At 36.7% G+C, this 19,005-nt stretch overlaps 1 protein-coding gene across 3 annotated transcripts in view; it reads right to left on the bottom strand.

Moving 5' to 3' along the window:
• Positions 1-19,005, bottom strand: part of Scml2 (Scm polycomb group protein like 2) — a 93,783-nt gene that overhangs the window by 40,640 nt on the left and 34,138 nt on the right. For all 3 annotated transcript variants that reach the window (XM_074062393.1, XM_074062394.1, XM_020152201.2), the window contains exon 7: positions 13,323-13,566. In XM_074062393.1, coding sequence (XP_073918494.1) covers positions 13,323-13,566 — 244 coding nt within the window. The remainder of the gene's footprint in view (positions 1-13,322; positions 13,567-19,005) is intronic.

Genomic DNA, 19,005 nt, shown 5'->3' with positions numbered 1-19,005 from the left:
CTTTCCCTCCCCATTCGTCACTCAATCTCTCTTTACTCCTCTTCTTTCTTTTCTATTACGGCACTGGGGTTTGAACTCAGGGCCTCTCACTTGCTAGGCAGGCACTTTTTCTGCTTGAGCCACTCCACCACCCCTTTTTCTGAAGAGTTTTTTTTTCAAGATAGGATCTTGCAAACTATTTACCTGGGGCTGGCTTTGAATTGTGATCCTCCTGATCTTTGCCTTCTGACTAGCTAGGATCACAGGCATTGAACCACTGGCACCTGGCCTCCCTCTTCTTTCTCAGATAGGTCAAGGACTACTCCCCATTGCTGGACCCCCATCCAACGCCAGCCTTCAATTCTGATGCATTTTCCCTTTTCTGGGTTTCTCTCACACTGACTGTTAAGAGTAGAGGACTGTCTCAGAAGACCCTCAACTATCAGCAGGATACGCCATTAGAGAGTCCACACTAGAAGCGATAGCCCTTCCCCCACAGACCGCATCTCAACAGGCTAAATTGACCACCCTCACTAGGGCATTAATTCTAGCAAAGACAAGATCAATATATACTAGACTGAAAATATGCCCAACACATTGTGCATTCCCATGCCTTCATTTGGCAGGAAAGAAGCTTCCTTATAACCAAGGGAACCACCATCATAAATGACCCCCAAATCCACCAATTACTAAAGGCTCTCAAATTACCTAGATGAATAGCTATCATTCATTGTAAGGGCCATCAGAAACCCACAGATTTCATTTCCCTCAATCACTCTTGGGCAGACGCAGCAACTAAGGCCACTGCCCAGGATACTTCATCACCTAACACCCCCTCAAAAGGACTACTCCTTATCCCCACACTCCCCATCTTTCCCACCATTACCCTCCACTACACCATGACTGAACACACTACACTCACTTGGGTGAGAGGTACTCAAACAGACAGATGGTGCTTTCTTAATCACAAGGTGGTCATTCCCCAGTTCCTGGAATACCCAATCCTTTTACATCTCCATAATCTCCTTCACTTGAGATATAAGCCTTTGCTACATCTGTTACAGGCCCACCTAATGTCCCCCTCTCTAGCTACCACTCTTAAACTGATCACTCTGTCTTGCTTTATCTGCTCCCAGGTGTCCCCCACAGGGAAGTGTTAGGCCCTCATCTTTCCTTATACAAGGCATGAGGAAGTCTGCCAGGACAAGACTGGCAGATAGATTTTACACAGATGCCTCTGGCTCACTGACAGAACTACCTTCTCACTATGGTGGATACCTTCATAGGGTGGACTGAGGCATTTCCCACTTGTACAGAAAAGGCCAAGGAGGTCATCACTAAAGGCCCTCCTAACCCATACCATTCCCGGATTGAGGCTACCTTTGACCCCACAGTCCGACAATGGCCCTGCCTTCATCTCTATTATCCAGCATCTGTCTTAGACACTGGGCACTAGATGGACCTTCCACATCCCCTATAGGCCCCACTCCTCCAGTAAGGGAGAGCAGGACAATAGCCTCCTAAAACAACAATTGACCAAGCTGTCTCTTGAACTTAAGCTCACTTGGCCCTCCCTCCTGCCTAAATTCTCACTCCTCAGACTCCTTCCCCAAAAAACCACTAGATCTTACTCCCTTTGAACTGCTCTATGGCTGCCCTTTTATCCTTCCCCACATACCCCACACTTCTACCTCACTTTCCCCAGAGGATATCTGACCCATTTTCTACCTTGCCCAGAGAATATGCTCTTTTTAATTATCATGGCTAAATACACCTTTAAGGGAAAAATTGTACCAAATATTGGAAGAGTACCTTCTGACATTTTTTCTCATGGAATTTCTCTGATTTAAATATTTACAATTAGACCACATTTCAAGCCTATTAATTACAGAGTAAGAATATCTAAAAGTAGGCTGGGTGCAGTGACTTACTCCTGTAATCCTAGCTACTTTGGAGGTGGAAATCATGGTTTGTCCAGGGGCGAAATGTTCATGAGATCCCATCTCAACCAATAAAAGTCAGGCATGGTGGCACAAAACGTAAATAGGAGGATCATGGTTCAGATTGGACCAGGTATAAACTCGAGACCCTACTCAAAATATACCTTTAAAAAAAGGCAAAAATGGCTAGGGATGTAGCTCAAGTGGTAGAGTGCCTATCTAGGGAATACAATGCCTTAAGTTCAAATCCCAGTTTCGCAAAAAACAAAATTATCTAAGTAGATGAGAACAAACCAATATAATCCTATACATATAGAACAGAATACAAATTACACTTTTTAAGATGTCCTCAGTTTGCTTCAATGATTACCAGCAATTAGCATTTCCAGTTTTAAATTGAATATCCTAAGGCTCATATACCAAAATATTAGCAATGATTATCTCTAGATGGCAGGAATATAAGCACATTTTTCAGTCTTTCATCTTACTTGTTATCCTTATTTTTTCAATGTTCTACAATAAATACCAATTTTTGTCATTAAAAATACAAAATGTCCCAACAAAGATAAACAAGCTAGAAGCTACTTTGTAAATAACATAACCAACCATTCAATATGTCTCTAAAGAAAACAACTGCTCAACATAAGCAGAATATTTAATTCAGATAAAAGTCCATATGACTTTTAGAGTAGTATCAGGTTGACCCTCAACAATGGGGCTCCAAATCTGCAGATTCAACCACCTGTGTATTAAATATTGGGAAAAATGTGCATTACTGAGTATGTACAGACTTTTGTCATTATTTCCTAAGCAATGCTGTACAACTATTTATAAAGAACTCACATTTTATTAAGTAGAAGTAATTTAGAGATTTAAAATATACAGAAAACTATACATAGGTTATATGCAAATACTATGCCATTTGATTTAAGTATCTTGGATTTTGGTAACCCTCAGGTATCCCAGAACCTATGGACGACTGTTTATGAATTAATTAAAATAACATTAGAAACACCTATGCAGTGTCACTGCATGCCAGCAGTTACCTTTAGAATACTTACAAATAAAACACAATAATCTGCAGGAAGTTCAGAATTAAATTATAGATCACCTTTGTACCACAGGCAGAAATCTTCAGAGAAGCTAACTCAACAGAACCTTGTGTGTGTGTGTGTGTATGTGTGTGTGTGTGTGTGTGTGTGTGTGTGTGTGTGTGTGTGTGCGTGTGCGTGCATGCGCGCGCGCATGCGTTGGAGGGAGTATCTGTATTGTCCAAGTTGTTTAATGCCAGAAACACAGTGTCAACCTCCATTCGTAGGAGCAAGGCACCTTTTGTCCTTGTTAGTCACATTCCTCAGTCCTGCCTTCCCCAGGTCTCCACTTATCATTTTTCCTTTTATTATCATTTAAAGGCTTCTCTAAGATACTGCTTTTTCACTCTATCTCCCACTTTCCCACTGGGCCCAAAATAAATACAAAAGCCCCTTTGACCACACCCTTCATTTTCGGAGGTTTATTTTTATGATCTGATAGCCACAAGGAAAAAAATGAAGTTACAAAGGAAAATAAGATCTCTAAATTTTAGTGCTAATTGTCCTAGTTTTTTTATGGGCATTGGACTTGTCTTATGTATTTAGCTTTGTTGGACCTTGTACCAACTCCCCAATTCTGACCTGAAGGTTTACCCAGCTCCTCACTTATCTATCAACCACTCCCCCCGCCCAGAGTTCAATAGCATGAACAAGCCCAGTCCAACTGCCTTAGCTCCTCCATCATCCTTCCTAAGTATCCTTGATGACCCAGGTAGATTTGCCTCAACACCAAAAACCACAGTTTTACAGTATTAAAAATACCTTAAAGAACACATAATAAAAGGTAACTTCTATGAAAAAGGAAAGGAATGATTCATTTTAAAAGAAAGATTTCATTTAAAATAGCTTACTTTTGGGGGTCTGGCAGAGTATTCTCACTTGTGAAGCACTGTTTATATCATTACCACCTGCTTTTAAAAATTGTATCTGGAGAATTAAACAAAACTCAAATATATTTAAAGGATATATAGTTTTGATTCACTCTCCTGTTGCAAAACTGGGTTTGGGGATTTAAGATAAACAGGGACAAGAAACTCTTCATATAGCTTATAAAAACATTATACCTTAAGGCTTGGAGGTTACATCTCGGTGGTAGAGTACTTGTCCAATGTGCAAGGCCCTGGGTTTGATCCCCAGTACAGCAAAAAAAAAAATTATACTTTAAAATGCACTGAATATTCTACCTTAAAGTTACTGAAAGACTAAAAACAATGTTACTGGGAAAAGTATCCTAAACATAACTGAAAATACAAAAAGTCCAGCTAAAGTTTATCTCCATACATAAGTGACAGTGCCTTTTTTCCTTGACATACATGCTAGATTAAAATAAGAACATCTAGCTTAAATTTACATAGTCTTATCTTGTTATGTAATTATTTTCTAAGTAATTAGCCTAGGAAGGAAATCATAAAAATGCAAGAAGCTAGAAATCATCACAATTACAAAAGGCTTTAAAAGTATTGTTTTCAAAACATGCTTGTTTTCTACTTGCAGACCACAGAAGCTTTGCCAACAACTCCCTTCAGCCTCATTGTGGGAGGGGACGATTTCTGTGCATTTTATTTCACAGCTGCTACTCATACATGCTTGACATTATTAAAGAAGATTACAATCTCCATAACCTTTAATATGTTCAGAAGAAAGTTTACACAAAAGAAGCACTTTCAGTTGTTTTAGGTCAATTCATAATTTATCTATTAATATGATCTTTGAAAAGCCACTTGATTTTTAAACCAAAGTATCTTTTTTCTTCCTGAATGATTTTTACAGAATGATTTCCATTATGCTGTTAAAAAAATCACCGCTACAATTTCCACAAAACATATTAAATACATTAATATATTTTATTAGTAAAATGTAATTCACATTTCCCTATCATAAACACTTTCAATAAATCTCAAATATAAGTGAAAAATCATTTGCTGTCATATTCCGAAAAACTGCACAAAAACTGACAATACTTTAAAACAAACTGGTGATTTAAACAATCAAATATGATTTACAATAGGATTGTTCCTTTTTTAAAAAAAAAAACATTTTTACAGTGGAAATAAGCAAAGACTGGCTTTTTCCCTGCACCATTAAATAACTATTTATAAATAACTTTTCAAATATTAGAGCCAACAATTTCAGTAAGTAATATTTAAAACAAAACAGAGGATTTTATGAGATAACTGAAATTAGTGGGATATTTAGTATACAATAGCTAACAAAGCAGACAATGAATTTCTTTAACCACACTTAAATTACACTATAAAGAAACTTTTGCATGAATTCCTACCTTTATAAATATTCCAGAAAAAACAAGTTGTTGATGTATTTACCATTAAGGTGATTTAGATTCCATTTGATAGCCTTACTCCTTTACCAAGAATAAAACTGCATTTCTGGAGAAAGCCAGTCAACAACAAAGCCCATGTTGCCTGAGCAAGCCTGAATTTCTAGCAAATGGGAAAGAAGCTATTTGCATCTGTTGGTTTAAGGGGGGAGGGGACTAAGGGAACTGCTAAAGTAATTCATATACTGTCTATGGGCTATACAGACAGTGATCATCAGTCACCTGCTCAAACTTCCTTAACTCCTGCCCTCTAAGAAGGACTAAAGGTTACCCTGGGTCAGGGAATCTGGAAAGAAGTGAGAAGACATGCAAAATCTAACTGCCGACCTATTGCATCTACAGACAAAAGTTACCCTGCTGGACCACACGACCTAAAAAATAAGACATTTTAATAGTCTCACGAGAACTTGTTAAAATCTATCATTGAACAGAACCAAGAAAGAAAAAATCTCGAGGCTATGCTTGGAATTACTGCAGTAATATAGCTGGAATACTTAAAACAGAGAAAGGACATTTGTTTTTTTCAAGATACTTCTTTGCATTATAATGGCCATCTCATTTGCACAAGCAAAACATTCCTTCCAAGCTGTTCATATGAAAAAGAAAATATCATCTGTTTTAAATTTCATGGCTTTTGAGTTAAACCTTCAGGCTGATAGCATTTCTAAACCATTTCATTTATACCAAACAAGAAGAGTACTGGAGTGCATTTAGTCCATATTGTATTATAAACTAGGGCAAAAATGAATACGTGTGTTTATTCAGTAGCCTTCCAGTGGAACTGGCACACCTTGAACTTTTTACAGCCTTGGTTATATGGACCTCTGTCACTTTTTGACCCACCAGGAAAAGAAGAAATGAAATGTGCTTTTTGTTGTTTTTACAAAATATACACCATCCTAAAAAATAAAGTTGGTAAACATATGCCTTAAAAACTATCAAATCTTTAAATTATGAGGGATAAAAACAAGTTTTAGAAACCACATACTCATCTGAACAAAGAGCAAAAAAGCAGCCACAATTTCTAATTTTGGGGGAGGGGTGAATGAGAATGGGGTAGGGATTATGAAAAAGAGCTATTTCTTATTTTGTTCCATGAAAGCTTTGAAATAGTTTTTCAAGATAAGAAAACACTACTACATAAAATGATACATTAAAAAAAAAGATCAAAAGCTTAAGATGTTAAAACCCACTCCCTTAAAATTTTCATTTAAGAAAAAGCTAAACCACACATGCATTCCTGCTTGCAAACAGGAAATAAGTATTCAAAGAAAAAGCTAACAGTATCAAGATAATTAATTAATTTAAGATCTATTCAACTTTTCTTTTGCTTTTACCTTAGGAAGAAAGATCCTGTTCATATAATTTATGTCTGAATTAGCAACAAAGAAAATCTAATTTGCCAGTTCTGTTGAATATTCACTTATCAGAAATGTTTTACAGTATTGTGAAGGAAATGCTATGTTATCACTGAGTTCCATTTCTCAATTAAAGCTGTTTCTGTGAGAGGTAGAGAGTAAGAGACCCAAAAAACTGAAGGGTTTTTATCAAGAAAAGAGTTAAAGACAGTCACTGAACATCTATGGTGCCACTGGATAGGAATACTTGTCTATACCTAGCTGATTCTATGTTTGCCCCTCCTCCACAGTTCCCTTCGGACAGGAGGAATTCCTCTATACCCTTGGGATCCTGCAACTTTATACTTCCAGCATCTGGAAGTTTGCTGCCTGCCTTTCCTGGTTTATGTCACAATTACTTAAAGAATTAGGCTACACACCACTGTCGTCCATTAATCTGCAATCAATGATATATAAATCTGAAGTTAAACTTAACTGAATTCATTAATGTTTTAGAAATTGTAAGTTCAAATTTTAATTTATATAGTTTACACTAAAAGTACTTAAGTATCTTTAAAGCAAGGTAAAGTGGTTTGCAATGTAGTGATTTATTTTTTAGAATCTGAATAAATCCCATAATCTTAGAAAAAATTAATTTGGGCAGAAAAATTTTTAAAGAATCTTTGGCTTCTCAGTGTCTCCAATTTCTCAATTATTATGCTCATAAACAAAATATGGAAATAAAATAGCAATACAACTGGGAAAAAGAAAAAAATTAAATCTTACATAGCTTTCCAAATAAGAATAGTTCCAGTTCTGATTCTTGAGTTGCTGGAGTATCCTTCCTGTCTTCCTCCTTCACGTATTAAATATTTGGAATGACTGGCTATAAAGTCCCATAACTATAGGCTGGTAACATGGGAAGGGCAATATGAAGGGGAAAAAATCCAGTAGCTTACAGGGTATTCCTGAATTTCTATCATTATTTAGAGAGAAGTAAGATTTTAAAAACGGTAATTGGGGTTGGGAGAATAAGTTGAAAAAGAAAATAGCAAGATTAAATAAATTCTGCCAGAAGAAAATCTGCAGTGGGCCTCATTTTCACTTAATGTGACTCAGCCTCCTACTTCAAGTTGCCAAGGACACAGCAGCAGACATGCTTCTTCCCTCTTTTTCACCACACATCCTATATAGGTCTTGTGAGTAAATCTGATGAGTTATGACAGCATCAACCAGAAGCCAAGGGCTTTGAAACACTGCATAAAGAGCCAAGAAAGGAAAACCTAAATAAACAAAAGGAAAAAGGCACACTGCTTGCTGAATTTTCTCAGAATGTTTTCCATGGATTTTTCTACCAGTGATAAGCTTAATTAATTTCACTGCTTGATCATTGAAGAATTTATACAGTTAAAAAAATTTTAAGTAGTTTTAAAGTAAATTAAATTTTATTACTATTCTTAAGGAAACCAATAAACTTAGTTTTTAAATGTAAAGTCAAATCAAGTAGCCTTCCTGAATGCCTTACATTCCTTATATTTGAAGGAAACTGTTGGGCTGGACATATGGCACAAAACAGTGTTGCTTAGCAAGCACAAAGCCCTGAGTTCAAACCCCAGTACTGCCAAAATTATCATGAGCCAGGTGCAGTGGCTCACACCTGTAATCCTAGCTACTCAAGAAGTGGAGATTGGGAGAATCACAGTTCCAGGCCAACCCAGACAAAAACTTCACAAGACTCCATCTCAGTCAGTGATACCTGGGTGTAGTAGCTCTTGCCTGTCATCACAGCTATGCACAAAGCATAAATAGAAAGATCACAGTCCGAGCTGCAATGGGCGTAAACGCAAGACCCTAAAGAGAAAAATAATTAAAGCAAAAAGAACTAGAGGCATGGCTCAAGTTGTAGAACTCCTGCCTAGCAAGCACAAGGCCCTGAGTTCCAACTCCAGTATTGCCTCCCTGCCCAAATTATAATGAAACAGTAAGAAAAATATTTGATTTTAATATAGCACACTATGCCCAAGAAATGCTACTTTTACTTTATAGCTACCATCTAAATGAATAATGCATTGGCTAATGTAAATGTGTTCTCTACAAAAAAAAGAGTATTTCACTTTAGGCCAGGTGTGGTTGAACACACCTGTAATCTCACCCACTTGGGAGACAGACGTATGAGGATAGCAGTTGGAGACCAGCTTGGGCAGAGAATCCTGGTTTACAACTATTTCCAGGCTTCTGGCTTGGAAGACTGGTTGCTGTATGGTGCCAATTTAGTAGAATGAAAAGCTGACCCTATCTGAAAAACACACTAAAAGTAAAAGGACTAGAGATGTGGCTCAAGTGGTAGAGTACCTGCCTAGCAAAGTCAAGACCCTATTTTACCTTGTCTAAGTGCAGTACTAACTACTAATCAATGCTTAGAAAAAAAGCAAAATGAATCACATATAGAATGTCTTTGTGTGAATATCAACTAATATTTTTTAACATATTTTCCCCAGAATCCCAAAGTTCTTTTGGGGATTCTGGGTATCTCTGCAAAACTGTGGCTCCAGTGGGCACACATTTGTTTCTACTCTAATTGCTTTCAAATCCTACTTTAACAAAATTTGCACTAATTGTGCTCAATAATCAAAATGCAGTCATGAAATGTGGTTTAAACCTTCACATTATTTGTGTCATATGAAATCCTTAATGATGACAAAAGTTAAATATAACATAAAACACTTAAAATTTTTCACCATGAAAGTGAGCAATTTGTTATCTATAAATGTGTGGTTTTGCAAAAACATCAAAATTCAAAGAAACCCACACCTAGAAGTATTAGGGTAAAACTACAAAATACCAAAAATGACATGAAGATACTGACGTTAGCTAGAGAAAAAGATGACAGATTACAGAAGAGAAACAAACTGACTGCTGAATTCTCAACACCAATAATAGAAACCAGAAGGAAAAACATGGTATCTTCAATATGCTAAAAGTTAGTTATTCTCTGTCAATCTGAAATTTTACATCCACACAATATGACTTCCAAGGAAAGAGTTCAAATAATGACATACTCAGATGAACGTAAACCGAGACTATCACCACTAGCTGAATTTCACTAAAGGAAATTCTAAAACACATGCCTCAGACAGAGGAAAAGCTTGAGATGCCAAGAACGAATAAAGAACAAATATGTCAAATATGTGGATAAGTCTCAAGAACTACTGACTATGTGAACAATAATGGTGGCTTATGAGATCACAAAAAGATACAACGATACAAAAAGAAAAGCTAGCTAACTGGCCAAAAAAATCAAAATGTAGCTACTGATAAGAAAGCCATCTAAAAGATAAAGGGTGAACATTAGAGAAAGCAATAAAATGAATATCATAGAAATAAAATTTGGTATCACTGCATTAAAATCAGATAAAATTAACTTTTAAAGTTAAAAAAAAAGTTGTCATACATAATGTTACTATAGAAGGTTCAATTGGCCAGAAATTTTAACAATTCAAAATTTGTACACACCTGGTAATACAACCACAAAAGAGATAAAGTATAAAAAAAGCACTGAAAGAACTATAAGAAAAACAGATCTTTAAAATGGAACCTATATGGGAAAAAACTCAGCAAATTCCTCCTCAGAAACCATGGAAACCAGAAGGAAACTATGCAAGTGCTGCAAAAACTGTCAATCTGGAATGTATACCCAGAAACTATCTTCAAGAATGAAGAGGAAACAAAAATATTCTCAGGTGAAGAAAAACTAAGAGAATTTGTCACTACCATTCCCTAAAATAATGTCCAAAAGAAGTTCTCTAAATAAGAAGGAAACAATAAAAGGAAAACTTGAAAAATCAGGAAGAATGAACAAGTGAAAGGGCAAAATATGAACACAATAGACTTTCCTTCTCCTCTCTTGTTTTCTAAATTATGTTTAATGGTTAAAGCAAAATTATAACAATGTCAAATGTAGCTTTCAATGAGTATAAAAGAAATGTTGAAGATAATTATAAACAGTGGAGAGTAAAGGAACATAAAGAGAAAATTCTAAATTGTAACTTGAAGTGAGAAAAATGTCTAGTAGGACAAAGACAGAGGAGGCAGATGCCACAAAGTATTGGGAAGCCATATTTTCTAAACATTTTGTACTTCCCACTTATTCCTCAATTCTTTAAATCTGGCTTTTTAATGAAGCCCAGTAACCATACATTACTAAGACAACTAAAGACTTCTCCATTTGCTTGATTTTTCTGCATCTGATAATGTTGAACACTTTTTTCTTCAAAATCCTTCCTCTCTTACTGTTCAGGAAACCAACCTAGTGACTATCCTACATTTATTTGTACTTTTTCTCAGTGTCCTGGATTTCCAGACCTACTGATTAAAAAATCTTTCATCTGACTGCCAGGGCACTGCCTTTTAACCAGCTCCCCCCACCCTTATCACTACCCCCAGGTGATTCAAATATGAAAATTATTGTCTTCAATGTTGACTCACAAGATTCTGTCTTGGGTCCCTTCTACTCCACCTGTTACGGATGCATAATTATAACCATACTCAAACTTCTACCACTTGCCTCTATCAACAAAATGTGCAAAAGCACCCCCTCACCCCAGTACCTATATTCCCACCTAGCACAAGAGTATTTGTTTGAGTGAGTATGATGACTCTCAAACCTGCTTTATCAGCCAGGATTTTTTTAGGCTCCATACCTGCGCTTGCAGATAGCCAATAAACATGTGCACCTGGATATCCCAAAGTTACTCTGAATCAGTTAGGATTAAGTTCAGCTAACAGTAAGAGAAAAACCTAAAAATAACGACGGTTTACATAATACAGAAGTTTATTTCTAACAAATGACAGTCTGGAAATGAAAATACAGACTATTATGAAAGTTCTGCTCTACAAAGTTCTTAGGAACTTCAGCTCCTTTCTGTTTTTCGCTCCACAGTACCTAGGAGTCCCTGTCATATGGTACTAAATGAAACTCCAGCCAAAACCACACTCCCAGCAGCAGGATAAAAGCAGAAAGAAGGAATTCAAAAGAACCCGATTTGCCTCTCTATAAAACACTTCCTGGAAGTAGAATATCTATCTGTACTTAATCTCACAGCCATACCCTACTGCTAGGGGCAGGAAATGTAGTACGATAGGTAGTCAACTTGTATCACTAAGAAAAAAACGGAGAACAGATGCTGGAGGACAAGCATTCTCAGCCACACATTCCCAACCAAAATTCATCAGTTTTCAGGTAAACTGAAAATTAAACTTTTGTGATATGTCTACCCTACTTCTATTTCCCTTCTGTTCAGCAAACCCTTTCACCTCTCTTAACATTTACACCATGTGTCTTTTTGTGAGGCTTTCCTTCTAGCCCAGATTGGAAGTCTTTGAGCCACTTCCATATCTAACATACGTCTCTATTTTTGTATTTTTAATTCTGTACAATTTTTACATGTTTATTCCTCCATCCAGCTTTCTTCAACTTGAAGGTAAACTTTTTGAGGGCAGAGATTATGCCTTAGTTATGTTAGTACATAGATCAATCACTTAATATCTATTTCCTAGAATTATGGCAGCAAGGAACTGGTAAAAGAGGTACCTAATAAAAAGAACACACAGTATGTATTATTGTAGTATAATGGGATGTGTTGAATTTCCAGATTACATTAGTTATAAGAATAGTACACTATAAGCTCTTTCCTAGCTACCACGCTCCCTCTTGTACATATCTTAACTATCATTCATTTTCTACACCTTGTTTCTAGTATAAATACATTTAGTGGGATTTTAGTTGTTTACATTCAATTCCACTAATAAATTTATATCAAACTTAAGTCAATAACTGGTTCTATGCTTAGATCTCACTGGAACCTTGGCAGTTATTCCATCACAGAAGACCATGTTAGGCATGTCTAAGCCCTTGGAAGAGTTGCCAAGGAGCTTCAATATTTTCATGAGTTTTCTCTGAAAGAAAATATCTAGATGATCATAGTATTCAACTTAAGAAACACAGCATAACAGGTAATAAACACTACCATAACTAAGTAATATAGAACTCTATAATGGCTTCCAAAGAGTCAACATTTTTCACTCATGTAGATTTTTCTTAAGATTATTAAGTATCAAGTTAACTTGAAAACAGTTTACAAAATTATGTAAAACGTGTTTTTAATAGTTGTTATGCCCAACCTTAAAAAATTACCTTTGAGATATGAACAATGAAATACCATGTGCAAAAAAGTAGTATTTTGGTGCTAGGGATATAACCCAGAGCCTAATGCATGCTATACAGGTACTCTATCACTGAGCTGTAACCACAGATCCCATGTATAAATTTTAACTGACTAGTAATTACAAAGGTAGCTGACACTCCTCCCTTCACCCAATGCTTAAACACCATGGCTTTAAGGACCCAAATACGACTTTTAGCTCTGCCCATATTAGCTGAGACAAGCCCTCAAGAATTCTAATCCTAGCCTTCCTTTATCTATAGTTTTCTAAATGGGACTGTGCTCTTGCTGATCTGCCTGACAGTCTAGTTGGACAATAAAGTCCTAACATCATCAACGTTAATCACAAAGCTACCAAAAGCAGTTACATACAACTTCAGTAAAATAAAAGAACACATATTGAGTTACTAGCTTACCATTATTTCCAGGTGGTTGTAATACATCTCCTGTCAGGCAACACCACCCAACTGGGAAAATATCTCGAGAATCATACTTGCACCAATAATCAAATGCTCCGCTCCAGCCATCAAATGTGATATACACCTCATCTCCTTTAACATCTCCAATGGTCGCAGGGCAGATAAAATATGGATTCTTTTTGTCAGTAGCTTCAAGTTTCATCCCTATTTTGAAATTATTTAGGGGTGGCTTTGGTGGTTCCTACCAAAACATATAAAAGGAGATTTTCACTGTTAAGAAATATTAAGAACCATTTTCTCAAGAGTATTCTCTTACAATCTTTAGCAACTAAAAATTAAGCTCCATATTTATCAATTAATATGGAAAGAAAGTTCTCACAGATTTTTTTTTTTTTTGCATGCAGACTTATTAGTGTTTATTAAGGGTTGCCTTAAAGTTTCTGGGAAATATGCCCAAAAGTCAGTCACCAAAGCATGATTAACAAATTGGTTACAGAAGGAGAAAAGATAATTTTTTTTTCATTTTTCTTTTATTATTCATATGTGCATACAAGGCTTGGTTCATTTCTCCCCCCTGCCCCCACCCCCTCCCTTACCACCCACTCCGCCTCCACCCTCTCCCCCCGCCCAATACCCAGCAAATTTGAAACTCTGCTCTCATCTCACATTTGTTCTGCAGAACCAAGAACCTAAAAGGAAACAAAACCAGCCTGATCCATCTTCTCAGTAAAGAAATATGTTCTATCTTCTATGTACTAGGAATTTAGGATTTATTGGTGAACAAAATATCAATTATCTCTCTTCTGGTAGAGGGAACATCTCAGTAGTGGTAGCAGTAGTGGTTGGGGACAGGGAAGAGCCATCAACAGGAAGTTTTAAAAAGAGGAAGTCAGAGAAAACTACTCTGTAAATTATGCAGATGTGTTGAATAGTCCAAAGAGAAGCAACAGCAGCAGATAATATCCTCAAAGACACTTAAAAGTATAAAATGTAAACGAACATGAAAAGTAATATGACCTGGATGATATTCAATATCCAGGACAGTATTTAAAAGTATTTCTCAGTTACAAGAAGTTAAATCACATAAATGCTCTTAAGATTCTTAGAAAACCCAAGTGCTATGTCAAAAAATCTTTCCTTCAGTTTTTCATTCAAGTTTATGGCACCATCATACCAACCAGTCACCCAAGCCAGAAGCCTGGAAATAGTTGTCAACCAGGATTCTCTGCCCTACTGAACATTATAATCATCTGGGGTCACATCACCCCAGATACTGAGTGAATTGGTCTATGGTATGGCCCAGGTTTCAGCAAGTTTTAATTCCTCAAGTGATTCTATTGTGTGTTCCCTAAGGCTGAGAACCACTGCCCTAGACTCATCATTTTCACTTACCTAAAATTCATTCAAAAACCACAACCTGCCAATTCTACACTCCCATCTCTAGTATAGTAACATTAAAAGCTGGCCTTCAATTTTTTAGTATATGCAATCTACAATGTTTTAAAAATATTCAATTCTCACAACAGCCCTATATCCCAGAGCAATTGTTATTCTAACCCTTCATAGCAGCCTCCTTAGAACATCATCTCTGCCTGGCCAACCCCAACTCATCCAATTCAAAGGGTTGGCCTTCCTGGTCTCCTTGAAAGTGCTTAAATGATTAATCAATACCCTGTCCCAGGCGCACCTAAAACAGAGCTGCTCTCACCTTTGATTGTAAAATCACTGTTTATTTCACTCCTCTATGAGACTAAAGACATTCTTAGAAGTAGGTACTACAACTTGATTGTGTTAATTCCAGCATAAAACCCAACAGCAAGCGTTTTTCTATTTTCTTTTTTTTCCTAAATGAAATCATGGAACCATCTAAGAACAGTAAACAAGTTCTCAACTAACTCTTTCTTGAAAAGTTTGAAAAACGTATATACAGAAGGTTGGTTCCTTTTACAAATGCCCTCTTAAAACCTATCTCATCATCCTGTACTTTTCCACTATTACCTTGTACACCTCCTTGCAATCTCAAGACCTAATCATTAGCTTTCCAAATCCTTTTAATTACACATTCTTAATTTCATTCTTTTTGTTGTTGTTGTTGTATTGAGGTTTGAACTCAGGGCCTTGTGCTTGTTTGGAAGGTGCTCATTCTACCACTTAAGCCATGTCCTCAGACCTTTTTGCTTTTTTTTTTTTTTTTCCAAACACAGTCTTGATTTTTGTATAGGCTGGCCCAGATGTTGATCAAACTACTTAAGCCTTCCACACAACTGTGAGGACAAGTGTCACCACACCCAGCTTTTTGTTGAGATGCGTTCTCCCTAACTTTTTGCTCAGGCTGGTCTCAAATCAAGATCCTCCTGATCTTCACCTCCCCCAAGGTAGCTTGGATTACTGGACTGAGGCAACAGACTCAGCCTTAATTTGATTCTCTAAACCACCCTGGAAGTTGACACATCAAAGGTTAGCTTGATCAAAGATCAAAGCATTTGATAAATAATTGGTAAGTAAGCAGCAGCATTACACCCTGCCACTTCATAAAGGAAATAAAGGTCAACTGTCTGTTACCACATATGAGCTGAACAAAGGGAAAAGGGATTTAACATAGAATAATTGTGGTAGTTAACTTTATGCTGGATGCTTACAGAATGCAGAAGACATTCAAGGTACAAACAAGGATCTTACTTTCTATATCAGAGCAAACTAAGTTCAAACGGCAATATATAATCTCTCTGCTACAAAATAGAATTAGAAGACAGCAATGAACAGAGAAACAGAACTTTAAGATTTGAATACATAATATAAAAAGATGAACCAGTAAAATAATATTCTATAACATCACTATTAGCTGGAAAGTAGTAAGAAACAGAAAATTATAGATTAAATGTAACTTTGTTTTGGCCATATTGGGGTTTGAATTCAGGGTCTTGTTCTTGCTAGGCAGGCACTCTACCACTTGAGTCATGTCCCCACCCCTGACTTATGTTTTAAAAGGGACATGCTACTTGCTATGTTGACTATAGCCTATATAGTTATAACTAAAGAGACTAGTGAGGAAGGCACTGCAACAGTCCAAGTGAGAGATAAAAAGCAGCTTGTATCAGGGTGATGGTAGCAGAGATGGAAAGAAGTGTTCAAATTAGGGATATATTTTAAAGGTAGAGCCAACAGGATTTTTTTATGGACTGGATACAGGGTGAGAAAATAATCACCAACATTTGTGACCTGAGTAACATGAAGGACAGCTGTCACTGCCTGAGATGGAGAGATTGTAGGTGGAACAATCTGAAATGTCTATTAGACATTCAAGTGGAGATGCTCAGTAGGTGGGTAGCTAGATATACAAGTCTAAGTTGGGAGTAAGAGGTCTAGATTTGACATATAAATTTGAAAGTCATCTGCACATAAACTATAATTAAATCGAGGAAATTAGATGATATTAACAAAGAATTAATACAGATTAGGGCTTTTCAGCCTTGGCACTGACACCTAAGGCCACAACATTCTTTGTTGTAGGAGCTGTTCAGTGCACTGTAGAATGTTTAGCAGCATTCCTGGTCTCTACTCAATAAATGTCAGTAGCACCATACCACAGTGTAACAACCAAATATATCTCCACATACTGCCAGATGTCCCTGGTGGGGGTGGAAATCATCTTCTTCCCAATTGAGAACCACTGATACAGAGAGAGAACCAAACATCCCATCATGTCCTTTCACAACTAGATAACAGTATATCATTTCACTACTTGCTTCTCAGTACCCCAAACCAATTTATTCCCTTGTCCTTGCCCTATTATCTACTTCACCTATTTATAATTAGCTGCTGAGCACTACTGGAGAAAAGTTCCACATCTTTATTACCTGTAGTGCCACACATTTTTATTCTTCCTTTCTAATCAAGCCTTTCAAAATAGTGTTATCTGTCACTAGGCTCTCCAATTCCATAAAGCACCTACTCCAAACATCTATCATTCTTCTTAAAACTAATGATATGTCTTCATTATGCTTATTATTTTATTTAATTGACTTTCTTCCAACCAGAGTTAGCTCACTGCCTCTTTGTCGGAACATAGTAGACATTCAACCAACGTACATATAGATCCTCCTCCAGCCTTTGTCAATTTTCTACTGCATAGAAATAGTAAACGTGAGGTGTATTTACAAAAGCAAAATTAAGGCCATTACAAATGAACTGTATTATAAATATTTTGCCACCACAATTACAAATTTAGGTCTCTCTGAGGGTACTCTTCACCTGAACTGTAGCTCTTTCTAATGTACTGATGACTTTCTACCCACCAAATAGTCAAAAATCAGCTTTCCCATAAGGCACTGGTGGCTCACACCTGTAATCTTAGCTACTTGGGAGGCAGAGATCAGGAGGATCATGGTTCAAAGCTAGCCCCGTGAGACCCTATCTCAAAAATATCCAACACAAAAAAGGGCTAACAAAGTGGCTCAAGGTGTAGGCCTTGAGTTTAAATCCCAATACTGCAAAACAAAAATCATCTTATAATGTATGATATGGGTCAGGCACTGTGAAATACTGTTACAGTTATCTAGTGATAACTAGAACCTATAGTGATAGGATTTAATTCTGGTTTTTCCATCTCTCTCCACTTCTAAGATTGCTCCTGTCTTTTTACCCACCTATAAAGGGTGGATGAGTATTTTTCAAGGTTCTACTCTTGATACTCCTATCTTCTACATATTCTCTGAACCAGCTCATTCATGCTCAAGACTTCCATCACTATCACTATACACATTCGTAAGCCAAACTGTTTCTAAGTTCTAAATCCATTAACTTACAACAACCTGGTAGTTATCCCTACTCAAATTTCCCAGAGGCATTTCAACATATACAATTTGGTTCCTCCATATGTATTAATCTTCTTGTATAAATGTGTGCTCATGACCTGAGAGACACTGAGAATGCTTAAAAGGAGCTCACATTCCAAGAAACAAAGAAACAGTAAAAATAATATGACTTAATACGTACAAGGATTGAGATATGCACAAAATGCTATAAAATTGTGAGAATGGAAAGCAGGAACTAGGAGAGGTATCTTGGAGGATTTAATGCCTGACTTAAATCTTTAAAAACTAGCTGCCCAAGGGAAACAAGTATGAGTCAAAACACAGCTCTAAAAAAGGAACCTTGTATCTGTAAGATATTTTATAAGCATTTTAGAACATAAAATCCAAAGTCTGTTGTGGCAACTGCAAACCAGATCATGCAGAACCTAAAAGGTTATATTAAGAAACTTACATTCCATCCTGAGTGTGACTGGGAACTTCAAAAATTTTAAAGCAGGGGGATGAATGATACACTAAGGTTTCTGTGTCACATACACATTTCTAGCAGTTGTGTAGAAAGGTAAAGATTGGGGCAGTTAAAATGCTAGTATAACAGTCTAGTCCAAGAGGAAAGCCTTCATGAGAGATAGTGGTGTTAAGTTTAGAAAGAAGGAACAGAACAAAGAAATAATTAGGAAACTAGGCAAGTGGACCTTCCTAATTGGCTACCCAGAGTACAGGGTCAAGGAGGAATAAGGATTTAAGATGGCTCCCGGCCAAGCTTAAAGCTTGGCTGAAAAGGGCACCCACAAAAAAAGGAAGAAAAGAACTCAAAAGAAAAAGAGGCAGAGGCCATTAAACAAATTTTTAAGTCAGGTGCCATGGCT

Source organism: Castor canadensis, chromosome X (genome assembly GCF_047511655.1).
Source record: "Castor canadensis chromosome X, mCasCan1.hap1v2, whole genome shotgun sequence".
In the NCBI taxonomy this organism is placed as follows: Eukaryota; Metazoa; Chordata; class Mammalia; order Rodentia; family Castoridae; genus Castor; species Castor canadensis.
The sequence above is the reverse complement of the archived record's forward strand: the minus strand, read 5'-3'. Positions and strand labels throughout refer to the sequence as shown.